Source organism: Penicillium atrosanguineum, assembly GCF_028827265.1.
Source record: "Penicillium atrosanguineum strain IBT 20685 chromosome Unknown utg000003l_segment0_segment0, whole genome shotgun sequence".
NCBI lineage: Eukaryota > Fungi > Ascomycota > Eurotiomycetes > Eurotiales > Aspergillaceae > Penicillium > Penicillium atrosanguineum.
Genome location: NW_026623135.1, coordinates 423502 through 448970, shown reverse-complemented (window position 1 = coordinate 448970; position 25469 = coordinate 423502). Strand labels below are relative to the sequence as shown.

Sequence of the window (25469 nt, the reverse complement as noted above, 5' to 3'; positions counted from 1 at the left end):
TTTCAAGGTCATCAACATGATTCATTCAAAATTTGACCTTGTCGTTTCACCTGCGAACGGTTTCAGGTGGCGTGCTTGTAGGTAGCGCGGTTGTAGAGGGACATCATTACTTCTGCATAGAGAGTTCAAGTTAGTTCACTATCCAATCTTCGCACAGATTGCCAGTTTCCTCCCGGGGCAAAAGAAATCACATACTCCGCATCCCTTGCAGGTGCAGCTGCCCTTTTCGCAAGTGCAGCCCTGAGCGCCAGTACAGCCGCAAGTAGATCCGCAGTCACAGGCCATAGTGGATAATATATTTGTATTGTGATGGATTGATGAAGTGAGATATGTCAAGAGTAGTTGGAAAAAGCTCTAACGATGTATCGAGGTTGGACGGTTCTTATAGCTGGGGCGTGGGAGGGGGTAGGACCAGAAGCATCATGATGGCGTCAGCGGGGATGAGCCACTGTAGAATCATGTGTGCAATCCTATAGGGCTTCATTCGGATTTAGTTTCCAAGGTACGATCGGGAATGTCTGAGCCAGGTGTCCGGTTAGCTAGCTATGGTGCAGGGTCCATGTACATGTATAGCGCTTGCGGTGATCACCTAAGGGTGCCACAGGATCACCGAATTCTTTGGGCTAGGGACTATTCAACATAATACGATCAGAGCTCAGTTGAAGCAAAGTGCATCAAACTCACTACAACTTGATTTCTTTACCATCAGCTGACGAGAGAAAGATTTGTCCGGTGACGCCTGACGAGTGGGTTACCGATAAGAGCTCATCTGCTCCCTTCTCCCATTTCCCATCTCCGCCCGCAACCCAACCTCCATATCCCAAAGAGGGGACCTCAAGACCCTTTGAACCCTCTATTTAACATCCCCCTTCGTCTCAGTTCCATCTGGGATCTTAGACTTTGATCTGTCTCTGCCCGGTGACACTTCCCTTTTATCGATAGCTCCATCACGAGCTCTCCCAAACGGCGAGGAACTATCCACCCGCCTGTAGATCTGCTCACCTGGTTCTTTCCAAAGAGCCAGGGGACTGGGCAGATCCCAACTTTCGACCTGGCCAACAATCATCCCTTCCAACCTTTCATCCCCGACCACCCTGATCTTCCTTTCCCCGACCCTATTGCCGCCGAGTCCGGCAATACCGAATCTCCTCCAGAGTACCGATCCGCCCAGCCATCCTCCCGAGCCCAACCCAATCTCCGCCGCCGCCGCCTTCCTTCAAGCAGCCCTGATCCTTCAGTTACGGGGATTAGAGCCACGCCTGAAGACGGCACCGCAGTCGCGTCCCCGAACGATTCTATACCTCCCGGCCGAGCTGACGGTCATTCTTCATCCCACAAGCGTAGGCGCCTGGCAACCATGCGTGCGGATGGACTATCGACAAATGGCTTTCCACAGGCCTCCAACGGCTCGATCCCTACCTCAAGAAAAGCCAGTATGAACGGCCAATCCACTACTGCGTCGAATGGAGAGTCACACACGAACGGTTCTGCCAAGTCTCTGGCAAACATGAGCTACTACGGCCATAGGCGGGAGGAGGTCACGCGCATTATAATGCAGAGTCTGTACGAGATGGGCTACGGCGGCGCGGCTTCTATGCTGAGTGCTGAGAGCGGCTATCAACTAGAGACCGCCGGGGTGGCCACCTTCCGAAGTGCTGTGTTGGGCGGGCGATGGTCGGAGGCTGAAAGGATTTTGATTCAGTCATTCAGGAATGGAGGTGCAAACAATACCCAGAGATCCTCACCGGATGAGAATACACTATTGTTGGCGGAAGATGCGGACAGGAGCAAAATGCTCTTCTACTTGCGGGAACATAAGTTTCTTGAGCTCCTGGAGGCGGGTGATCTAGGCGCGGCACTGATTGTTCTGCGGCAAGAACTCACGCCGTTGAAGTACAATGTTGAACGTCTTCATGCTCTTTCTAGGTGCGTTGACTACAGATGATATCACAATACGATTTGCTAACTTTTACCTCACAGCTTTCTCATGTGCCCCACAGAATTGCTACGTGATCAACCTGGATGGGACGGCCCCCACAGCGTATCGCGAGAACGGCTTCTCGCGAAGCTATCCAGGTCCATATCCCCTTCTGTCATGATTCCTCAGCACCGACTCGCAGTTCTATTAGACAGTGTGAAGCAGAGTCAGATCAACAACTGTCTGTACCACAATACTGCTGATCCGCCTTCGCTTTACTCGGATCACATGTGTGACCGAAATGACTTCCCATTGCAAGTCACCCACGACCTCACTCAACACTCTGACGAAGTCTGGTATTGCGGGTTTTCCCACGATGGCACAAAGCTGGTCACTGCTGGCACGGACAATACCGTGTTTATATACGACACCAGTGACTTTAAAGTGCTTCAGCGGCTAGATGATCATGCTTCGGGAGTTGCATTTGCTAGCTGGAGCCCAGATGACTCGAAACTAATTACCTGCTCACAAGACAAAAAAGCCCGAGTATGGAACGTAGAGGTATGAATTTCCCGACTGCTGAGATTATTTACTGCCGCTGACTCCATCTTCTAGACTGGCCGCTGTCTTCTCACCATTGACCATCATAGCGAACCCGTAACCGCCGCCGCTTGGGCTGCAGACGGTGAATCGTTCGTAACGGCTTCTTTCGACTTAAGCTCGCAACTCTGCCACTGGAGTCTTCGTGGGACATCGCTGCACAAGTGGAAAGGCGGGTTCCGGGTGCAGGATTGTGCTGTCAGCAAGGATGGACGACGACTTGTAGCGGCAGACACTGATTCAAAGATCCACGTGTTCGATTTCCAAACCTACGAGGAAGTCATCTGCTTCCCTGTCGCCAGCAAACCCACATCAGTTGCTATTAGCCGGGACTCAAAACATATGCTCGTGAGCTTGGCAGAAGGAGAGATCCAGCTCCTCGAGATGGACACATCCTTTGTGATTAGGCGTTTCTCAGGTCAGAAGCAGGGCAAGTTTGTTATCCGGAGCACATTTGGCGGGGCAGATGAGAACTTTGTCGTCAGCGGCAGCGAAGGTGAGAACTGCAGATCACGTAGCAGGACACGGTCGTACTAACACATTCCAGACTCCCAGGTCTACATCTGGCATAAGGACAATGGCAAGCACGTGGAGACTCTTGGGGGGCATATCTCGGGTTGTGTCAACTCAATATCATGGAACCCGACGAACGCAACAATGTTTGCTTCAGCAGGCGATGACTGTGCTGTGCGCATGTAAGCATCTTCCATATCCAATTTACTACTCAAAGCGCCACTAACAAAACTCCAGTTGGACCGGCGAAAACAACCGACCTCGCCCGGCAGGCGTCCCAAGTCAACGGCGTGGAGTATCATCCAACGGAATCCCACGAACAAGTGCATTGAGATCAACGTCAACATTCTGATCTCGATCAATAATACAGAATCCGCGCAAGCCAAGCAAGAATGTTTCCATATCCATGCTTCTAATCACAGGCGTCCCCGTCCCAATTTCCGCTGGCGTTTCTTTCAATTTCACGGGCAATTGACGGTTAGGCAATCATACTAGGGGCTTTTAAAGATGATAAACATGTGCTCTTCCACTTGTTCTTTTTGATTTTATTTGTGCAGGCCCATACCCGACTCCGACCATGATCACGATTCCTCCTATCACATACTTATACAGACCTTTCTGGAGTACTTTCAAAGACTGTAGCATCTCAATACATGTGTAAATGCGATAGCATTCCTTCTATATTCTTCTTCCTGTTGCCACGTAGTATGGAGTCTATATATCTCCCGGGACAAAGATTTTGTTTCATACTGCGCTCTCTACTGTATAAGAATACATGGACAAAATACAAGTGAATTAAAATTGATTCCGTCATTCGTAACTCCAAAAGCGTCCGCGTAATTAGAAAACCCAGCAAAAAAAAGTAAATCACAAGTGCACCTTTGACCGGGTAATCATCGTGTCTGGCAATCTTAGACTGGAGGTTGGTCAGTTAAAAAAGAAAATGCCGAAAGAAACTAGTGTATCCTTACTGAAAAGTATTGTTTTCCCTTTCCTCCACGCAGAAGCGGCCCCTCAGTCACCTTGACTGAATTTCATCTTTACATTTGCAGAATTGCCGATGAACGCCAATGTACGGTAAATGTCCCTGAGGGACATATCAAGTCACTTTTGGCTAGTGGAAAAGCATGCAGTAAACAGTTGGAGAATCAAGGTCATGGTATTCATGAAAGAAGATCGGCAACTGGAGTGAAGTTAGTATAAAAGCCTTGAATGAGGTTTGAAGAGCCGACTCACCATTCATGGGCATCTCGTCAATTTGGGTAGAGTAGTATAGCTCGATGTCCCGCAGAATACGGACATCATCGCTGGTAACAAAGTTGATAGCCACACCCTTGCGACCGAAACGACCAGAACGACCGATACGGTGAATGTAGTTCTCACGGTTGGTAGGCAGATCGTAGTTGATCACGAGTGAAACCTGCTGGACATCGATACCACGAGCCCAAACATCGGTGGAGATCAGAACACGAGAGTTACCCTGACGGAAGTCCTGCATAATGCTGTCACGTTCCTTCTGGGGCATCTCGCCGTGCATGCTTGAGACGGTAAAGTTGGCCTCGCGCATCTTGTCGGTCAACCAGTCGACCTTTCGACGGGTGTTGCAGAAGATCACAGCCTGGGTGATAGTCAAGGTGTCGTAGAGATCACAGAGTGTGTCAAACTTCCATTCCTCCTTCTCAACAGCAATGAAGTATTGCTTGATACCCTCCAGAGTCAACTCGTCACGCTTGACCAAGACACGCACGGGGTCTGTCATAAACTTGGTCGTCATATCCAACACGTCGTAAGGAAGGGTGGCCGAAACAACCACAACCTGCGTCGCCGGCGGAAGGTAGCGGTAAACATCGTAGATCTGCTCGCGGAAACCGCGGTTGAGAAGTTCGTCTGCTTCATCGAGGACGAGCATCTTAATGTGACGGGTGCGCAGGTGTCGGCGACGGATCATATCGGCGACACGGCCGGGAGTTCCTGACACGACGTGCTGGCCGTAGTCGAGCTTGCGGATATCTTCGCCGACGTTGGTGCCACCGATGCATGCATGGCATTGGACGTTCATATAGTCGCCGAGAGCCATGACGACGGACTGGATCTGGGTTGCGAGTTCACGGGTAGGGGAAAGAACAAGGGCTATCGTAAAGGAACACTCATTAGCATCGCTTTCTCCACCACTCAGATTTTGGGGTCTATATACCTTGGGTTTCACGCACAGCCGTGTCAATGACCTGCAGGGTACTGATCGAGAATGTAGCGGTTTTACCAGTACCAGACTGGGCTTGCGCAATGGTATCGCGACCTTTGCAGATCTGAACAATCGCACGCGACTGGACAGCTGAGGGAGACTCGTAGCCGTAAGCATAGATGCCGCGGAGGAGGCTCTCCTTCAAGTGCATGTCCTCGAAGGTAGGGGCCACCGTGACCTCCTTGGAGGTGTTGAACTCCATCCGCTCTGTGCAGCTGTTAGCAGGGTGCTGTTTCAGTACGATTGGAGGCGCATACCTTCGGCACGTCTGTCGATTCCGTCCGCCATGGTGAAAGGAGTAAGGATTCAGCTGACAACAGGGAAGGGATCTGAATATTCGATTCAGGTGACGGTTGTCGCTGTCTGTAAGTGAGAGTTCAGATCGACTTTTTGCGATGGAAGTGGCACTAGCACGTGACCACCCGCAAAGCTGCAGCTCGAACCCGCCGCAAATCCAATTCTTCTCAACGGTCAACGCTGTCTCCAGCCAACCTTTTTGTGAACAGGTCGGAAATAAGCCGGGATACGGTCGCACATTCAAGATGTTGCTTGAGGATCAACGATTTATTCACGAAGACCTTGAGAGGTTGGAGCAAGCCGTTGCTGATCGCGTGGCTGAGAAGCCGCGAAATGTAAGTTACTACGCCCTTGGCGTTCATAAGATGTCTCGTTTGCTGACTTTCTCTGGACAGATTCGGGAAGAACTCGCCCGCGACCATGACCTTGCGAAACTCTTGGACCGAATTGAGGAGCAGTCCAAGAGACTCCTTGAGATCTACAAGGATGCGGACGGTCTTCGCGAGAAGGAAGTGCAGTCGATCGCGACAGGAGACCAATTTGAAGAATTCTACAAACAACTTGACGGCATCAAGGATTTCCACAAGCGTTACCCGAACGAACCTGTCGACAACCTTGAGAAAGCATACAAGCGTCGCCAGCCCGGCGAAGGCGAGGTGTACGGCATGGAAATCGACAACATGTTCACCGGCGAGGAAGGATTTGGACGGTATTTGGATTTGACGACTCTTCACGAGGACTACTTGAACTTGCCTGGTGTGAAGCGAGTGAAGTATATCCAGTATCTCGAGATCTTCGACGCTTTCACTCCCCCAAGCATGTCGATCAAGCGGAAAGATAAGCTGTCCGACAAATATTTCCGCTACGTTGGCGCGCTTGCCACCTACCTGGAAAGCTTTATTAAGCGTGTTAAGCCCCTCGAGGACCTGGACAAGTTATTTGGGAGCTTCGATGAGGAATTCGACAAGCAGTGGGAGGCGAAGGAAGTTCTTGGCTGGACAGAAGACAAGGCTGAGAACGGTGCCTCTGGACCCAAGACTGAGGGCACAGGTGAAGGAACATGGTGCCCGGACTGCGAGAAGGAATTCAAGAACGAAAACGTGTATCGGAATCACTTGATGGGCAAGAAGCATATCCGTGCCGCGGAGGCTCGCAAAGCATCAGGCGCATCGGGCGAGAGGCCCACAGGAGCGACAAGCAATATATCATCTTACAGCCTAAAGGAACGCGCCGTTGCTGAACGTGAGCACCGCGTGCGCTGCCTGGCGAAGGCACTTCAGGACAAACGACAAGCCACCAGGACCAACGTGGAGCGAAAACAGGGTATGACGGAACGTGAACGCCAAATGGAACTCGAGGCCTTGATGGCCGAGCCTGAGAGCTTTGGCGAGGGCCAGAATGGAGAACAATCTGACGACGAAGATGATGACGAGAAGATCTATAACCCTTTGAAGCTTCCTATTGCCTGGGACGGCAAGCCCATTCCATACTGGCTCTACAAGCTTCATGGTCTTGGAGTCGAGTATCAGTGTGAGATCTGCGGAAATCATGTCTACATGGGTCGTCGGGCATTCGACAAGCATTTCTCTGAAGCTACGCATATTCACGGACTGAAGTGTTTGGGAATTACAGCAAACACGAACCTCTTCCGCGAGATCACTAGCATCGACCAAGCTATACAGCTATGGGAATCATTGGAATCCGAACGCAAGAAGGAGCGGGATGCCCGCGACAACGTTGTACAGATGGAGGATGCCGAAGGCAATGTCATGCCGGAAAGGATCTATCTCGAGTCAGTAACCCTTCATTTCTATCCCCTATCTAGGACATATGCTAACAACTCACAGTCTTCAAAAGCAGGGCATTCTCTAGTCGCAACGGGGCCTTCCATTTCCTGTCCCTTCTTTCGCTGGTTTTTGGTAGGGATGGCGTGTTGTTATTAAAAGCTCGGAGTTTGGCGAATACCTTCGGAGTGTCTATGTAGATAGACCGATATACCTCGAAGAAAGCGGTTTGCAATGTACATCTTTTTGCACTTCTGTATAATTCGTAGTCACGTGCTTTCGTGTTCCGTGGATGAGGTCCACTCGCGAATTTTCGCGTCCCGCTTCCTCGTTTTGAGTGTTAGGTGTTATTCTATCAAGGGCGAGTTGTCCCTGGTGCAGTCATGCTCCATGGGGTTCAAATTCAGCTTCCTGTGTGATCTTTTGTCCGACCTCGATGACAACCGCGTGGCCAAGGCCGTGGCCGTGAAAAAGAACGGACCAGACATCAGAACTATTGGACAATGGTTTGCTCAGCATGATCGACACATCCATAATACAGACACAGATAAGCTGGCTCTGCTCTCGTGTATGTTTCCCGAGAAACGCCCAGACCGTGTTTACTGGCTCCAGGCCACCTCGCTGGCCAGAGTGACCGCCCGTTGTTTGGGCTTGGGATCCTCCCGCTTGGCAGAGCTAGATCAGTGGCGCAAGTCCGGAGGCCCTGATCTTGGACAATGCGTGGAGAATGTGATGCGCCAGGCTGAGAACGATATTCCTCCGAACCGAGAAGTTACGGTGGAAGAAATTGATCTGGCCTTGGGCATGATTGCATCTCGATGCCGCTTTTCAGGTCCCCAAGTACGCCGACAAAAGACTGCCGTAGATGTGGAAGGTGCTCTGACACCTTTATATCGGCGTCTTAGCAGCCGTGATGCCAAGTGGCTTACTCGTATGATTCTGAAGAACTACCCCCTCGTGCTTCCGCAAAAGTATACTCTAGATCGGTTCCATTTCTTGCTCCCATATCTCCTTCAGTTCCAAGACACATTACAGGGTGCTGTGCAAATACTTTCCTCCGAACCCATCAACAAATTCCCATCTCGTCCAGATCCTCGACTGGCTGCCAGCCTTTGTTCGATTGCTATTGATCATCTACGGCCACGTCCTGGTATAAAAATCGGACGACCGGAATATTACAAAGCTCGCAGTATCAAACACTGTCACCACATGGTAAAGGGCCGCCGTATGAGCATTGAACGAAAATATGATGGCGAGTACTGTCAGATTCACATCGATCTTACGAACAAGCAAACCCCGGTACAAATATTCTCGAAAAGTGGCAAAGACTCCACGGCAGATCGGTCTGGTATCATTCCAACTCTTGAGGAATCCCTTCAAATAGGCACCAACAATTGCAAATTCGCACGTCACTGCATTCTGGAAGGAGAACTGCTAGTATGGAACGAAGAGAAGAAGGCCGTGGCAGACTTTCACAAGCTTCGAAAGTTTCTTCCTCGATCTGGAACATATCTTGGGATTGACAGTGACTCTCCGTACGACCACAGTGGACTCATAACCCCTAACATATGCTGACGTGGATAGGCCCCAACCTTATGAACACTTGATGATTGTCTGCTTCGATATTCTTTTGCTTGACGATGATGTTTGCTTGAGAGAACCTCATCGAAAAAGACGACTGCTACTCCAGGACGTGTTCCAATTAATCCCTGGGCGAGCCGCCATCGCTGAACAAGAGGTCTTGGATTTCAGTAGATCTGACAGTCGAGGTCGACTAGAGATTATGTTTGCCAGTGCAATCTCTAAACGATGGGAGGGTTGTGTGTTGAAGGCTTCCGAAGAGCCATATTTTCCTATGTACTCTACTGGCGTGGAAAAGACATTTGGTAGGTGGATCAAGCTCAAGAAAGACTACATCCCCGGCCTGGGAGACACGGTCGATTTCGCTTTGATTGGCGGGTTTTATGATGCTCATGATGCCGCCGCGCCCTCCAACAAAGTGCGATGGACACACCTTTTGGTTGGATGTCTTCTAAATAAGGAGAACTCTGAGCTTTCTAAGACTGTGCCTCGATTCAAAGTTGTCGATGTGGTCAACCACCATTGCATGCACCGTGATATTCTCCAGTATTTTAATCAAGTGGGAGAGTTCTATGCGTGCGACCCAGAAGAGTTCGAAGGATTTGATGTGGAATACGGACATTCTAGTCTTCCTCGAGCATCCAGCCTATTCAAGAAACCCTTTGTTGTCGAGATGATGGGCAGCGGATTTGAAAAGCCGTCCAATGCCCGTTATTTCACACTGCGGTTTCCTCGCATTCTGAAAGTCCATACCGACAGAACATTTCAAGATGCAGTCTCTCATCGAGAACTCCAACTTCTGGCAGAGAACGCTCGATCTATATCGGAGGATGATCTTTCCCAAGAAAGAGAGGAGTGGTGCAAGCGATTGAAGGTCGGCAACGGACTGAACCAATACATTGCGCAAAGATCACATAGTCCATCTTCAAGAAGCTCCAGCGTTAAATCAGATGCCGATTCACAAGCAACTGAATTATCTGATACTTCTCATGATAAAGACGTCCCCGACTCGCGTCAAGACAGAGAACATTCGCAAAAAGCTCTTCTGAACACTGCCCATGGCTCAATGCACAGTAGTAATGATGTTCCTGCTGTCTATGTTGATGAAATCGCCTTTCCGGAGGAGCCTCGTAGCTCAAAATCCGACGGCGTTCTGGCTGAGAACCAGAACTTGTCATCTCGCCAGGCTCCTAGCCAGACAGGAGCCAACACACTTGTTCAACCACCCATCAAACATGGCAAACGACCGCCGGGCAACATGTGGATGAAAGCTAGGCCGCCTCTCCTATCCGATTCACAAACACCGAGTGTCGTCTCCATTCACCCCGAACAAATCGAAGAACCAGATCCTATAGCTCCATCTTCCAACGAAAACAACAATCCTCGATCCCCGTTGATGACAGTCCCTGTGTACATGTCGGGTGTCGCCTCTAACCTCCCACCCAAACAAGAGTCTCCCGGTCTTCACAAATTCTTCCAGGCCGTAGGCTCTATTGAGGCAAGATCCTCCCTCCAACAATCCAACCCCGAAGCCGTCTCGAACAGCATAGCTTTTGGCATCGTGCTCGTCAATCCCCGTGAAACATCTCTTGGTCAAGAAATCTATCAAACCGCCCAAGCTCTCCAGGGGTTCAGAGCCAGAGAATGCTACCCACCTTTAGGAAGAATCTTCTTTCTGGATTCCCATATTGTGAAACAACTCGTTCAACCTAAAGATCTACGATTTTGCTTACGTGCCACTTGGGTGGATCTTGGAAAAAAGTACTACTATGCTTGTCTTCGTTGGGATTCTGGTCCAGATTCAAGCAGTAAAGAAACCCCTCAATTGGAAACCCACTACAAGAGGTGTAGGCCCGAACTGACGCCTCCTGTTTCCGTAAGTTTTGCCCAAACCGAAATCTTGGCTATGGGGGAGTACGAATCCATCAATCCTCTCCTCTGCTTCGATGATTAGTGCTACTTGATAATAATGAACAATGACTGGGAAGAGAGTACACCCTCCATGCAAGTGTCGTAATTACTAGTAACCGTTTAGAAGATAAACGCCGCGCTATCATGACAATAAGATACAGCAAGCCGAGACTAATCCGCGTCTTCCCTCCTGGCACGGATATCTCTCATCAACGCCTTCGCTTCCTCGACCTCCATTCCATCCTGACACAACTCTCCCGCCAGCTGATCAGCACGCTCCAGGTCCCCATTCCGCAAAGCGGATTGCGCCAACCAGAGACGAGCCTTGGATGTAGTGGCCGTGGGACCCGTGCCATGGTGCCAGGCATCGCTGGCGGTCGAATCATCGTGCTGCATACCAAAGGACGAGGTCCTGGGGCGCGGCTTGCGGCGACGCCGACGAGAAGCTCCATCATCGTCTTCAGAGCCTTCATCGCTGTGAGCTGCGATCTCAGAAGCAGATGAGTAATCGTCATCATCGGAGTTCTCATCGTGTACGGGTGCACCGCCTGATTCTTGCTGGAGGGTCAGCTCCATGTATGCGGCGGCCTCTTCTTCATCATCTAAGCGCTCGTACAGGGTCGCTATCTGGTGCAGGGTTTCCGGATCCAGTATTTTGCGCGTGTTGGAGCCGGGACTTGCGCCTGGCACGCCGTCATCTGCGTAGTAAGAGCCTGCAACAAGGGCGCGCTTCAGAGCTTGGATGCTCTGCTCCACTCGGCCCATCTTCGCGTAGCATGACCCGACGGCTTGCCACATCTTGGGATCGTAAGGCTGGAGAGCCGCAGCGCGTTGGTAGTAGAACAAGGCGTAGAAAGCCATGTCAAGAACCTCGTAGGCTTGGCCGAGACCATACCAGGCTCGGTAGTCCTTGCGATTAACATCGACGGCACGGCGATAGGATTCGATGGCGGTGTGCGTGTTCTTCATTTCGATGTATTCGTGGCCCATCAGTGTCCAGGCGGACAAGAAATTACGATCCAAGGTCAAAGCACGGCGGAAGTACATGACAGCCTTCTCATGCTCGGATTTCAGAGAATAATAGTTGCCCACAACACAGCAGGTTTCGGGCCGGAACTTGTCTGTGGCGGTTGCTACTTGGGCAACGAAGGCCAGCTTTGGCCGTTCGCCCATCACATATAGAATATTGGAGAAGTGATCGAGACTGTCGAGTCGGTGGGGTGATGTAGTTAGGATCTGGGTGAAAATTTGAGATGCCTCGTCGAATTCTGCCATTTGTTAGCCTTGGAAGTGGCAGTGTCATGCAAAGAGGATTACCTTTGTTGTGGTAGTAGAGCAGTGCTCGTTGGGTCTGTAAGAATGCACTGGTGGGGAAAAGAGATTCCAGCTCGTTTAGAGCTTTGTCTGTTGCGTTTGTAGCTTGATATAGTTCCTGGCTGCAATAGACGTGAAAGATTAGGGTCATCACGTTCTCCGGCAGATGAGGCAGGATTTGGTTTAACTATTATCATGTTAGCGGCAAGGCATTTTCAGCATATCAACAGAGAACTAACATCCTCCGTACTTCCAAGCAAATCATTCAACTCTTGCCATGCGCCCCAGTGGAATGGGTTCTGGTGCACACTTCGAATGAGCCATGTTTTAGCTAGTTCCTCATTCCGGCCCTTCAATAGAACGACAGCATAGAGGTACTCCAGCCAGCCCTGGCCTTGCTCTTCCAATCCGTTAGCAGACTGCTCTGCTAACCAACCTTCCAAACCCCGCGCTAGATCTGGCAATTCTCTGTTGACCGCCATTCCGCCATCTGCAGGACCCAACACCATCTCAGTTTCCTCGTCTTTGCGTTTTTCTCCGGCCATGTACTTCGAATATAGAGCAAGGAAAAGCGATTTTTGGCTGATCTTGGGGTACGGGTTTTTCGTGGCATGACCTTTGGATCCTTGGAAGGGAGAGGCTTTGTCCTTGCCTTTCATTGGGTTGGTCCGGGGCTGTTTTGACTTTGAATTGGGCGATGTCATGGAGAAAGGAATGAGGGGGGCTTTGGGAGGTAGGAAAACTGCTGCACAGCGGTCATACTCTCGAGTGTCAAAGTAGGATTTGGCCAAAAGGTACTTGTGTGCTTCTTGGGCTTCGAGAGCGGCCTCTTCGAGGTCCTTTGTGCGCAGGTATGGGTTTATAGCGGGTGCCAAGTCCGTCACATCCATCGGGGATTCTGGATCGGTGTCTTCATGGCCGACTGGTAAGAGTGAATCCAGCATCTCTGCTGCCCTAAACAATGCATGAAAACGTTAGTCTTGTGTCTTGTGATTTGTCAATGACTAGCCCTACCATTTAGCTGATTGATAGAGACAACGCTCCGAGCACTTGATAGCTGCATCTTCAAACCGGTAATTGAGATCCTGGATAGTGGCCTCGGTGAACTCCATGGTGGGCTATCTCACGCGCTGCACGCGCAAATATACCGTTCGTTGAGGAGCCCACGTGCACTGTATGAGACTCGGTATGCGATAAGATCACAGTCCGCAATTTGCCAGCGATATCTGGTTGGTAAGGTAGCAAGCGTGTCGTGGCTCAATCAACACTGGAACTGCGGCCGCAACGAATTCTCGGGGTCGGCGCGTTGGCGGCGCGGACGGCGATCAGTGGACACTTTCAGCCCAATGACGGCAACCAACAAAAAGATATGTGGCAATGAAAGCACGCCCTATCGAACATCGGTCGGAATCCAGCGCATTTCTCAAGAAGCAATGACAAAAAGGACGCGGAGCAACTGCGCATGTCAACACAAACATAGCAAACACGCCAAGTGGACCCTCCGCGGGGAAAATCAATTTATCGATTGTTCGGAGACTATTCGGTCTTTCACATATACCCTTTACCTTTAATTTTTCCAATTGTGTCATTATGGCTTCTACTACCAAGCGTGCCGATTTCGAGGCCATCTTCCCCTCGCTGGCGCAGGATATCCTGGCCCATGCGAAGAAGTACAACCTCCCCGCCAACGCCCTTGAGTGGTTCGAGAAGGTAATTACCCCTCTTCACAGGAACAACACAAACCCCATTCTAGACGTTAATTAACTCTTCGGAACAATAGTCCCTGAACACCAATGTCCCCGGTGGAAAGCTGAACCGCGGCCTCTCGGTCCCCGATACCGCTCTCGCCCTCCTGAAGAAGCCCCTGACCGACGAACAATTCGAGCACCTGAGCATCCTGGGCTGGCTCACCGAGCTCCTCCAGGCCTTCTTCCTCGTCAGCGATGATCTCATGGACAGCTCCATTACTCGCCGCGGTCTGCCCTGCTGGTACCGCAACGAGGGTGTCGGCCTGATCGCCATCAACGACGCCTTCATGCTCGAGGGGGCCATCTACCTCATCCTCAAGCAGCGCTTCCGCTCCCACCCCGCCTACATCGACATCGTCGAGCTCTTCCATGAGGTCACCTGGCAAACCGAGCTGGGTCAGCTCTGTGATCTGATCACCGCCCCTGAGGACAATGTCAACCTGGATAACTTCTCCATGGAGAAGTACATGTTCATTGTCACCTACAAGACTGCCTACTACAGCTTCTACCTGCCCGTTGCTCTGGCCATGCACTACCTGCAGGTCGCCACCGAGGAGAACCTTAAGCAGGCCCACGACATCCTGATCCCTCTCGGTCAGTACTTCCAGATCCAGGACGACTACCTTGACAACTTCGGCGACCCCTCGGTCATCGGCAAGATCGGTACCGACATCCAGGACAACAAGTGCTCGTGGCTGGTCAACCAGGCTATCCAGCGCTGCACCCCCGAGCAGCGCGCGATTCTGGACGCCTCTTACGGTCGCAAGGACAAGGAGGAGGAGCTCAAGGTGAAGAAGGTCTTCGATGAGCTCAAGCTCGAGCAGCTGTACAAGGAGTACGAGGAGAAGGTTGTCGGCGAGCTGCGGGCCAAGATTGCGGCTGTTGACGAGTCCAAGGGTCTCAAGAAGGAGGTGTTCGAGGCCTTCCTCGGCAAGATCTACAAGCGGACCAAGTAGATGAAGTAGGCATGGCGCATTGGGCATTTGGCATTAGCACACTTTAATCTCTTCTTCAAGTTCCTTCACACCATTATAGACCACTGGCCCGAGGTTCAGGTTCAGGTTCAGGTTCAAGTTCAGGTAAATACAAACAGATATACTACTGTGGCTGAGGCTTGGCTTTCGGATAGCTAAATGAAGTATGTGCACGACCAATAGACTCGGACGCTTTGAGCCCGTCCAATCCCCCCAAGCGCAAGGGCCAATGTCTATTTCCGTCGATATCAGGTCTATCAGAGTTTTTTTTCGTTTATCATTCATCGTTTATCAGCTATCAACCGCCACTTTCTGACAGAACGCGTAATCCCCTTGGGATCCCAGCAACCATATGTAGAACAACCTAAGAATCACCAAAGGCCACCAGATCGCCAAGGTGTAAGATCCCGTATACCGTCCACGTCACAACTCGCAAGTCGAGAGCCTAAACGACCCTCTCCGCTTGATGCGAAACAAAAAAGAAAGAAAGAAAGAAAGAAAGAGCGGAACAGACCACCCCGTTCTCCACCCCCTTTTCTGGAACTAGCGGGCCCAATCCTCAGCTCCGGACGCGTGGACTCGTTCCCGACGGCATCCCAGGCCGAAGACGCCGATTTTAATGAACCTCCCGTAGCCATGATTATGATTTCTTCAGTCAACGATGATCGCTCTGGTCGCGCGCATTGTCACGCTCGCGACATTCCTCCTATGCGCCCTCGCGGACCGAGAAGCTCAATGGCGCAGTCAGAGGTTTAAAGGCGGCTACGAGGGTATGTTCCCGGTGCAGCGGTACTCGTCGAAGGGGGTGCAAGGTCCAATTTTGAATTATTGGCAGCGCAGCGAGGCGTGCAGTGATGGGTACGTGATGCTTGCGCCGCGTGGACCGGCGGTTAGGAAGCCTGGGCCCATCATTCTGGATTCCGAGGGCCATTTGGTTTGGTTCAAGGAGTATGATGATTGGGTTACGTTCAATCTTAATGTGTATACTTTTAAAGGGGAGAGATATTTGACTTATTGGACGGGGGATCATGTTGATGGCGAGCATGCGGCTGGGACCGGGTATATGGTGAGTGACTACCGACCTACTTATTGTGCATTGTCAGGCATGATGATGTGTTGGGTCCGTATGTCGTGCTGATTTGTATAGCTCAATTCGCATTACGAAGAAGTCTACAAATTCGACGGTGTAGATGGGTTGGATGTTGATCTTCACGAGTTCCATATTACGCAAGATGATACGGCTGTTTTCATCGCCTATGCCATTACCCCCGCTGATCTGCGCGAGGCAGGAGGCCTCGAGACCGGTTGGATCTGGGATGGTATTTTCGTGGAAGTAGATGTTGAGACGAACGAAGTACTTTTCGAGTGGCGTGCCTCGGAGCATTTCTCTTTCATTGAAGTCGAGCGAGACCGCGAAGGGAATGGTGATAGCGAAGACCAGCCATGGGACCTCTTCCATATCAACAGCGTTGACAAAGACGAAAAGGGCAATTTCCTCGTCTCGTTCAGATATACGAGTTGTCTGACATACATCGATGGTCGAACGGGTGGAATTATTTGGAAACTAGGTGGAAAACACAACTCGTTCATCGATTTATCTGATGGCGCAGCGACGAATATCAGCTGGCAGCATCATGCCCGCTTTCAAGATGACTACTCGACCTCCAACACAAGAGCAATTACCATCTTCGACAATTCATCTCGCGGGCAAGGCGCCCCCGAGAACCCGAGCCGCGGTCTATTCATCGACATTGATGAAACAAAAATGACAGCCTCTGTTCGCCAACAATACTGGAATCCGTTCCCTATCAGCAGCCAATCCCAGGGCTCAGTACAAGTCCTGGACAACGGAAACGTGCTCGTCGGGTATGGCTACAATGCTGCATACACCGAGTTCGCTCCCGACGGCGAAGTCCTCTGCGAAGTACATTTCGGATCGGAAAATTCCTTCAACTCGGGCCAGGTCATGTCGTATCGCGTGTTCAAGCAGGATTGGGTTGGATTGCCGCTTACGAATCCCGACGTGGCACTTTCGGATACACATGCTTCTGTCAGTTGGAATGGGGCTACGGAGGTGAAGACGTGGGTGTTGCAGGGTGCATATTTGCGGACTCAGGCGCGGAGGTCGGGGCATGGGGAGGCGGTTGAGGATTCGGAGCTGGATTTTATTCTGGCTGTGCCGAAGTCTGGATTTGAGACTGTTGTCAATATCCCTGACGGATGTTTGTATACTAAGCTGAGGATTGTGGGGCTGGATAAGATGGGTGCGTATCTTGGTGCGTCGCCTTTGATGGATTGGGAAGATCCGGAGAAGTTGAGTGTGGAAATTATGGTTTATGATGGGGAGGAGGAGCAGGATGGTCTGGGGATGCAAGGGACTCTGCCTCCTTCTTTGATGTTTGGGATGGGATTCCTGACTGCTACGGCGGTTGGGTTAAGTGTGTGGCTTGTGTGGAGGTTTGTTCCGTTCTATGCTTGGAGACGGTCTTTCGCCAAGGCTGGACAGGATCGAAGTACCACTAAGTGGCAGGCTGTGCATTCTGGGGAGGAATTGGATGAATTGGACGATCTAAGCGATTTGGAATCTGGGGAGCGAGCCGACGATCATCTCTTGAAACGGGAAGAGGATGAGTGATTTGGCATTCTATATTGCATTGCATATACGGCGTTGGGTTTGTTGAATCTACACAGTTGCATCTTGGACATATCAAGCAAGTCTTTGCATTCATTCTGCTAAGCAAAGTCGGAGTAAAGAGTGAACCGACATGTTCGACTGTAGAGATTTATAGTCCACAGCTCTAAGCAGTTGCACCGACGGCAAGACGCTTGAAGCCACCGGTGGCAGCGATCTCTTTCTGTAGCTCAGCCATGCGCTTCTGGTCACCAGTGGGATCGGTGGAATCCTCATCCAGAGTCCACGAGAGGTAGCTGTTGACGTAGTTGGGCTCGAAACTAGCATCGAGGATACCAAGACGCTTGCCGTAGTTGGTGACCTTCTCCCAGTCACGCTTGACGTTCTTCAAGTCACGACTGAAGTAAGCGTACGAGCGCTCAAAGATCTTGCGGTTCACGGGGGTTCCCATGATGGGCTTAAAGTCAATGTATTCCTCATAGGTGCCAGCGGGGTCGGCAATGACGGCGTCAGTGGCACGCTTAACAGCATTCATGAACTTCTGGACCTTGTCCTGGTTGGCGGCCAGGAAAGAGTCGTTGGCGATGTAGAGGATCGAGCAGAAGCAGCAGCATCCCAGCTCGGCCAACTGGTCGATGCGGAGCATCTGAACGTCGTCGCGGGGGCGACCCTGCTCGGCGAGCCACTCGGCCAGCTCGACCATCTGCACGTTCTCGAGGCCGATACCGGCGTCAATATCACCACGGATGATGGCCTTGGTCACATTCATGCCGCAGCGGACAGCAGTGTAGTCGTCGGCGGTCATGCCATAGTACTTGGTAAGTTCATCAATCTGGATCTTGCCAAACTCGCCGACATAGCCGATGCGCTTGCCCTTAAGGCTGCGGAAGTCCTCGGTGATACCGCTAGACTTCAGGTAGACGACACCGGTGAAGGGCTCGTCAAGAAGAGAGCCAATTGAGGTAACGGGGAAGTTACGAGCCTTGGCCTTGAGAGGTATTAGACCGATGTTGTCAATAGCGGATTATAGGAACGTACTGCCAGGGTGTGAATCATGGCCTTGAAACCCATGTCAACCTTGCCGCTTCCGATAATCTCGGTCACATCAGAAGGGTCATTGGGCTCGAGGAGGGCAACCTTGAGACCTTCATCCTTGAAGTAGCCACGGGCCTGGGCGAGGTACAGGGGGGCGTGGTAGGGGGTCGCGTGCCTGCGAACCACACTTAGCCTACTTCCAAGCTATCAGGTCTAGTCAGTCATCGCCATACCAGTTGGTCAGGAAGGTGATCTTGTCAGTGGCCATATTGACGGTAGAACAAGTTCAACTGTTTATACTTAAAACCGGTCAGCATCCCAGAGAGAATGGCACCCTCAATTGAGACGAGTCAGAACGAGGGGGCAAAGCAAAGGGGAAACAATCAAAAGTCACGCATGTCCTTTCGCTAGAATTATCTAGATCAAGTTTTGACAGTATAATCTCAGAACAGCCAGACTTCACTCCGAAAAGATTGGTCTGACCGAACACCTGTCATGCGTAGCAGTGACTGTTATACTATGAAAAATACCTTGATCCGCGATGATCATCGTAGCGAGAGTCCTGGGGACCCCCCGCGGGGGGGTCGAGGCTAGGACGTGCGCGGCTCCATAGAGTGCCGTACCGATGGTTGAATCGAAGTTGGAGTGGGAGTAGAATTGAAGTATAACAAAGTAGAGGAGCGGTTGAAGAGGAGAAAGAGGAATGAAAGCAGAGGGGTAGAAATAGCCCGGGGCGGGGCAGAAGCGCAGGGTCCACGGGCTTTGCTCATGATGATTACACCACCGAAAAGCATAAGAAAAGGCTCACCGGCACGATAATGATCTGCATGTTTGGGGTTGGCTCGTAACTCTATTCGAATGGTAACCCACCGTCTTCCGATTCCAACCGGTCTAGGCGCCGAAACACTTCCGAGCTATCCCATGCTCTATACTCCTAGGATGGCTTACTTTCAAACCAAGTCGGAAAACAATTGAATCAAATTCCACAGAACATCATAGGCTCCAAATGCAGGCAACAGATAAGGTACGAGTCGACTTAAGAGAACACATATTACACCATGACGTCAGGCAATGGAGGGGACTACTCCACTCCGGAAGAGAAAAGAGAAAACAAAAACACCAAATGCAGGATAGAGGCCCAAATGGACCAATGAATCAGCTTCAGCCCTCTTTCCAGGCACTAATCCCTACTCCTTCGGACTACTGCCCTCCGCTTGGCTGCCCCCATTGATCGGTACAATGCTGTCGAGTGGGGATTGGGGTCGGTCCGCCGGCTTGCGAGTTCGCAGCGTAAGCGGGTAGAAGTGCTCCTCTGGCTCTTCCTCCTCACTTGGTGGGGGTTAGCTCTGAAAAATCGATGTCGGCTGGGGTGAACTTACGGGAGCTTCCACGCGACGTAGTCCTCGGTGTTCAGACCCTCGTGGCCCTCTTGGAGAGAGGCGAAATCACCGGGAGTCATCATGCCAGAGCGATCCCGGGGAGATCCAGGAACCGACAGAGGCCGGGAGATCTTCTGTTCGGTTCCACCAATGATGTTGAAGTAGTCTTCATTTCCATCGAACGAGGACGGATAGGCTGCAGTTCAGTCTTAGCAATGTGTTTGAAAAAGCAGGAAAGGATGGGAAACATACCTCTGCGAAGGGCCAGCTGGCGGGCCTTCACGTACTCCAGACCCATACGCTTCCAGTCAAGGAGGTCGCTTAGGCGCTCGGTGCGGTTACGCTGGTTGATACGTTGGCGTCTGCTCTTCTCGGTGAAGTTAAACATAAAGTCAGTCAGCTGGTTGACTGAGTCGTCAACTCCCTTGGCGCGACGATCTACAATGTAGATACCGTAGTCGGAAGAGTTCTCGATCAGCTCCTCCATGTAGCAACCGAAACCGGACAAGTTGGTGGTGATACTGGGAACACCCATCACTGTGCACTCGGCCGGTGTATAACCCCACGGCTCGTAGTAGGACGGGAAGACACCCAAGTGGGTTCCACGAACAAAGTCATCGTAATCCAAGGGCAGTACGGGGTTGGAGGAGTTGAGGAACTCGGGGTGGAAGACGACCTTGACGCGATCGGAAGACTTGTTGAAGAGCTCCACGCGGCGGATCTGGTTCAGAATGGGATCCTCGTGGTCGTTGACCATGTTGTGGGTGACGATCGGGGGGAGACCGTGGCGCTTCATGGCGAACAAGCGACGACGGAGTAGCACTCGGTCCTGGCTGGTGATGAGGTCCTTCTCATCGGGCATGTTGTCACCCTCCCTCCACTCCAGACAACGCTCGTACATGCGTTTGCCGATGCCCTGCTCAATGTTCTCAATGGTGTCGCGGAGAGACTTGACCACAGCCTGGCCCTTGAGGGCCTCGACTGTTAGGGAGGAAGTTTGAGCTGGCATGATAATAAAGGCAACGACGGTCATTTTCGAACCGGCCGATTTGAGGCGGTGGTTGAGACGAGCCAGGCCCTCAATAAACATGTCGACACCCTTGTTGCGGAACTCGTACCGACCAGCGGTGAAGAGGTAGAGGGTGTTGTCCAGGTCGAAGTCATTGTGTCCGTAAAAGTGGCCGCGCACAAAGTCATTGATCTTCTCCTTGGCCTGGGAGTGCAAGTTCTGGAACTCGTGCATGGCAGAGAACTTCTTCACGTTCAGACCATTGGGGAGGACACCGTCGGGCTTGCGCTTCAGCAGGTGCTCGCTCTCGAATGCGGTAATGTGTGACACCGTGGTGAAGACATCGCAACTGTGCGCAGCGGCTCGCTCAATGCAGTAACGGTGATAAATACCACGCTTTCCGGCCTCCGCGTCCACGTCGAAGTATTGGAGGTTGTTGTAGAAATCAACCGATCCCGCACAGAGATAACGACCCAGCAGTGTAGCGTGTGTGGTGAAGATGGTTGTCAGGTCCATGTGACGCCTCTTGGTCAAGGGCAGAGCCACACCGGCCAACCACTCGTGGAAGTGGGCGACGACCGCCCGGCGACGTTCATGTGCGATGTACTATATAGCAGTTAATAAGATATTCCAGCACTGTGTCGATTGGCAGATGTAGAGTGAACTTACCTCGCCCAGGAACCATGCCACCAGGTATCCAAAAACGATCGCCTCATTGGTCTCATGGTCGGCAGCCGGCGACGGGATGCCGGAGGTATTCCACAGATCGCCCTTCCACTCGTCCAACCATCGGTAGCCCGTGCCCGTATTAATGAGCAGGACGCGCGGGGCGCCCTCAATCAGCCAACGACCGTACAGGATTTCGACTCCGCGCGACTGCATAGACTGAATGGTCTCGCGCATCGCCGGGTTGGATGGCGTGAGCTCCTCAACCTCCACAGCAGCCGAAGCCTTGTTAAGAGGGCCGATCAGAGTGTAGCGCTCACCATACTCGGCAGTAGTGACCGGAGCTTTGGACTTGAGCACAGAGTAGATGCCACCGACGCGGTTGGCCACCTCGGTGGCTATCTCGAACAGCATATGGTTGCGCACATCGCGCTTGATGGGCTCGGTACCGTTCTCGTCGGCCATAGCTGAAGCTGAAGCTGTAGCTCAGTGAAGTGAAGAAGAAGCCCTGAGTGAGAAGAAACAAAAAGAGGGGGGCAGTGGCAAGCTTGGGGACTTGGACCTTGTAAAACGGGGTTGGCAGCTCCGGACTCGGTCTGTGCGGGGGGGCGGGATCTTGATTTTCCCCATGGAGGCTGGTTATACGTTTTACTAGGACTGTCTCAGGACCTCGGATCAGCAATTGAAGGAAATCCTCTAATAAATTAAATAGAAACTTCTAGGTACATGTATGTCAAGCAACAGTGGCCGTTTTCCCATCCCAAAAGTAAATGATCGGCCAACTTTCGAGTTTTTCTCCCGGGCTTGGCCGAGGCGGCTGTCCGGGTTGGAACACGGTACGACGCTCTGGCTCCGACCCCGTTAGCCTCGTTTATAAATGGAACCCGAATGGGTTCCCGGTCAGACTTTTACCGGTAACACTACACCTTCAAGCTCCTGTTGCTTCCTAGCTCTCACTCCAGGGGGGGGAACCGTACCCCCACGATTTACGTGTGCGGAGAGGGAACTAACCGAATTGGTTGCCCCGGGTTCCCCCAATTTACCAAAAGTTAGTACCTTCTAAGTACCTGGCGCTCTTGCAGGCGTCGATCCGAGTCAATGCCTCCAATCCTAACCCCTGAACCTACGGGCATTCCCTGGTAGCGGCAAAAAAGTAGGGCAGGTAAGAAGGGAAGAGCCAGTCGGCGCACGTTCACGGGAGCTCGATTCTGGGGAAAGCTTTTATGACGTCACCACATGCTCCACCTTCCCGTTGCAAACTTGGTCTTTTCGTTGATGCCGTAACTATCAGGCATTCATTACCAGGAACCACTTGCGAATATTATACTCACGGGACACATAGTTCAACTGAAACTCACTTCCCAACGATATTCATAGATACAAAGAGCTTACTCTTCCTTAATTGCTAGATCCTCGCTTGCCAGAAGCTATTCTTTATTTGATTATCAAATACGATCCTGCAGCATAGCCACCAATCAATGTCCCGTCAATGCCCGATCAATGCTATTCTCACAAAGACACTTCCAAATGGATTGCTCGCAAAAATCAAAAATTCTCAGAATGCCTTGCTCAACGAAGATAAATACCACGACTGGTGCCTAGTGAGTGGAAACCACCTTTTGCTCCTACCATACCGTCACCCGTGGACGCACCCACAGTACCCAAAGAGCCCATCTGGGCAACATCGCCATACCTACCCAGATATTTTAGCTAGGTAGGTATCATCTTAGTCCCATCTCGCCCGGTCACCAAGTGACATTACTTACAATATGCCGGCTCTGTATTTCATCCGGCGACTGTGCTGGGCATCGCAGACGCTTTTTCAAAAGCTATGGGATAGAAGAAAGTCCTCTGACCCGATGACTGCTTTCAGGATGCCTTCATGTCCATGTCCTGAAACTAAACCCTGTTCTCGTTCACCTTCTTCACCATCCTTCCCCTGCTCCTGGGGAGAAACGCCCGCGACGGACGAATTCCTCAGTGGCACAGTGATAGGCTCACCAATTCCACTTGGTGACCTGCGTGGTCTTACAGCGGTCAATCCCGATCCTATCATTTCTTCGAATAGTGGTCTTAATGGCCGTGTTTTCATAATGTTACCAGAAGTGGATGGTTTTGGTAGCAAGCATTTGAGCCAACCAACTCGTGATCTGCACGTAGGCGGGCTAAGAGTGCTCAATTCTGATCCAAGGACGGGTCTCAGATATGGTTCCTCCTCCACATCCTCCTCGTTCTCTTCTTCCACATTTCATCGGCCTTCTGCGTCTTCTGTATCTTCATTCTGCCCAGTGGCTCCGCCGAATACGGACACTGTCAGTAGTTCAAAATCTTCCCAGGAACATACCGTGATTCCGTCCGCTCGGAGTCTAGTGTCATTGATGCCATCAAATGATCAACGTCTTGTGCCTAGCGAGAGCAAATGCTTGTACATTGACGCTGAAAGACCGAACAACATGCCAAACGGCTCCGAAAGTGTGTCTAGCAACTTGCCTCCAGTTTGTTACCTCCGTCCGTTGTTTGCATCTCCAAGAACCTCAATCGGTGTGAGACGTCAAACGTCAGAAATGTTTCTGACTGACGTTCACAGACCAAACTCACAACAGGTATCCCAGCTAACTGACAACTCGAAATTTGGTCGCGGTGGACTCGAGGTCACGGGAACGAGCGTCTCCAGAGGCCGCCTTCAGACCATAGCTTCATTGGAGCAATTGGTCGATCAAGAGGGAAGAGACTGGGCAATTGGCAGTCTCTCTCAGCCTAATATGGTGTCTAACAGCTTCCCAAACCACCGTTCGACCTGGCCCTGGCGGGAGTCTCCCGGAGCCGGCAGCTTTCCCCTGCCATCAGGTCTTGTCGCCGGCTTAAATGCGAGCCCAGTTGCTCAGGATCGTAGAATATCGCGTAATTTCTTTCACTAACTTGTACCCATTTCAAATTTGTACTGATTATCCTCTAGATGCTTTTCGTTTTAATTTTTCGGTGTTCGCTTCTAGTTTCCGAACTATGTAGTGCCGGCGCACCACCCATTCAGTTTAGCGCAGAATGCGATCTACTGTTTTTTTTTCTAGAATGTACTTGAATGATTCCATGTATCTCATTTAATTTCCATCTGGACCCTCTCCGGCGTCATTGTCAGGGATCAACCAAAGTTCGATGCCGAATCGTTGATGAAGTCATTGTGGGGGGATGACTTCATCATGCTGTCACGCATCCGGTCAAGCTCTTGACCAAGTCTCTGATCGAGGTATTAAAGTCGTCCATATGCGCCAAACTTTGCTATTCATCAATTAAATCGACAACTCCAATTTCAAAAGGTATGGCATTTGTCTCTTCAGTCGCTCTTAGGTGTTCCAGGATTCAATCGTTAACAACCGACCTAGATCAGTTCTATCATAATCTTCTCTATCTCCCACCCCCCAATCACACCAAAACACATTCAAAATGGTTCGCGGTGCCGAGTACGACAACGGAGTCCCCCAGAGTGATAACGCCATCGACAACGGCCCCAACAAGGCCCACGGTGTCGGCCAAGACGTATGTCTCCCAATTCAATTCCACTTGAAACACTTCACAGTTAACACCGACACAGAACGGCCCCCTCGACCGCAAGGTCGCCCCCATGCCCGCCGAGACCGGTTCCGATCGCGAAGTTTACAGTGGCACCGGCGCCCCCGGCCACAGCAGTGGTAAGGGCGGCCACGAGCCCAAGTCCCTTGGCGAGCAGAAGGGCCACGGTGCTCAGGCTGGACAATAATTATGGTGCTGGCACCCTTAACATGAATGAATTCCAGTGGCACGAGCCACGCACTACGATTCCTGTACACTGTTATGTTGTCAGTGGAGTTTTTTTTGGATTCGGCCTTGCG

General features: G+C 51.4%; 10 protein-coding genes across 10 annotated transcripts; 6 read left to right on the top strand and 4 right to left on the bottom strand.

The window, feature by feature from the left end:
- Positions 1 to 16: 16 nt before the first annotated feature.
- N7443_003573 (WD40 repeat domain-containing protein) lies at positions 17 to 3217 on the top strand (the record flags this gene model as incomplete). The annotated part of the gene is made up of 5 exons (XM_056883629.1): positions 17 to 66; positions 1021 to 1926; positions 1981 to 2464; positions 2534 to 3014; positions 3066 to 3217. 5 exons carry the CDS (start codon positions 17 to 19, stop codon positions 3215 to 3217), a joined length of 2073 nt encoding a protein of 690 aa, XP_056741907.1.
- Positions 3218 to 4194: 977 nt separating this feature from the next.
- N7443_003572 (ATP-dependent RNA helicase eIF4A) lies at positions 4195 to 5561 on the bottom strand (the record flags this gene model as incomplete). Its single annotated transcript, XM_056883628.1, has 4 exons — positions 4195 to 4214; positions 4268 to 5161; positions 5226 to 5480; positions 5531 to 5561. 4 exons carry the CDS (start codon positions 5559 to 5561, stop codon positions 4195 to 4197), a joined length of 1200 nt encoding a protein of 399 aa, XP_056741906.1.
- A 254-nt stretch (positions 5562 to 5815) lies between these two features.
- N7443_003571 (SF3a splicing factor complex subunit PRP9) lies at positions 5816 to 7442 on the top strand (the record flags this gene model as incomplete). The annotated part of the gene is made up of 2 exons (XM_056883627.1): positions 5816 to 7362; positions 7418 to 7442. 2 exons carry the CDS (start codon positions 5816 to 5818, stop codon positions 7440 to 7442), a joined length of 1572 nt encoding a protein of 523 aa, XP_056741905.1.
- Positions 7443 to 7744: 302 nt separating this feature from the next.
- Positions 7745 to 10889, top strand: N7443_003570 (ATP dependent DNA ligase domain protein; the record flags this gene model as incomplete). The annotated part of the gene is made up of 2 exons (XM_056883626.1): positions 7745 to 8889; positions 8939 to 10889. The coding sequence occupies 2 exons, from the start codon at positions 7745 to 7747 to the stop codon at positions 10887 to 10889; spliced, it is 3096 nt and encodes a 1031-aa protein (XP_056741904.1).
- Positions 10890 to 11017: 128 nt separating this feature from the next.
- N7443_003569 (anaphase promoting complex subunit CDC23) lies at positions 11018 to 13272 on the bottom strand (the record flags this gene model as incomplete). The annotated part of the gene is made up of 4 exons (XM_056883625.1): positions 11018 to 12114; positions 12164 to 12347; positions 12400 to 13114; positions 13175 to 13272. 4 exons carry the CDS (start codon positions 13270 to 13272, stop codon positions 11018 to 11020), a joined length of 2094 nt encoding a protein of 697 aa, XP_056741903.1.
- Positions 13273 to 13750: 478 nt separating this feature from the next.
- Positions 13751 to 14864, top strand: erg20 (bifunctional (2E,6E)-farnesyl diphosphate synthase/dimethylallyltranstransferase; the record flags this gene model as incomplete). The annotated part of the gene is made up of 2 exons (XM_056883624.1): positions 13751 to 13870; positions 13941 to 14864. 2 exons carry the CDS (start codon positions 13751 to 13753, stop codon positions 14862 to 14864), a joined length of 1044 nt encoding a protein of 347 aa, XP_056741902.1.
- Positions 14865 to 15543: 679 nt separating this feature from the next.
- Positions 15544 to 17517, top strand: N7443_003567 (arylsulfotransferase family protein; the record flags this gene model as incomplete). Its single annotated transcript, XM_056883623.1, has 2 exons — positions 15544 to 15948; positions 16030 to 17517. 2 exons carry the CDS (start codon positions 15544 to 15546, stop codon positions 17515 to 17517), a joined length of 1893 nt encoding a protein of 630 aa, XP_056741901.1.
- Positions 17518 to 17680: 163 nt separating this feature from the next.
- On the bottom strand, positions 17681 to 18817 carry N7443_003566 (NMT1/THI5 family protein; the record flags this gene model as incomplete). Its single annotated transcript, XM_056883622.1, has 3 exons — positions 17681 to 18502; positions 18553 to 18724; positions 18783 to 18817. 3 exons carry the CDS (start codon positions 18815 to 18817, stop codon positions 17681 to 17683), a joined length of 1029 nt encoding a protein of 342 aa, XP_056741900.1.
- Positions 18818 to 19736: 919 nt separating this feature from the next.
- On the bottom strand, positions 19737 to 22068 carry N7443_003565 (glycogen [starch] synthase; the record flags this gene model as incomplete). The annotated part of the gene is made up of 4 exons (XM_056883621.1): positions 19737 to 19878; positions 19929 to 20124; positions 20181 to 21543; positions 21607 to 22068. 4 exons carry the CDS (start codon positions 22066 to 22068, stop codon positions 19737 to 19739), a joined length of 2163 nt encoding a protein of 720 aa, XP_056741899.1.
- Positions 22069 to 25044: 2976 nt separating this feature from the next.
- Positions 25045 to 25357, top strand: N7443_003564 (uncharacterized protein; the record flags this gene model as incomplete). Its single annotated transcript, XM_056883620.1, has 2 exons — positions 25045 to 25137; positions 25193 to 25357. The coding sequence occupies 2 exons, from the start codon at positions 25045 to 25047 to the stop codon at positions 25355 to 25357; spliced, it is 258 nt and encodes an 85-aa protein (XP_056741898.1).
- Positions 25358 to 25469: the final 112 nt, after the last annotated feature.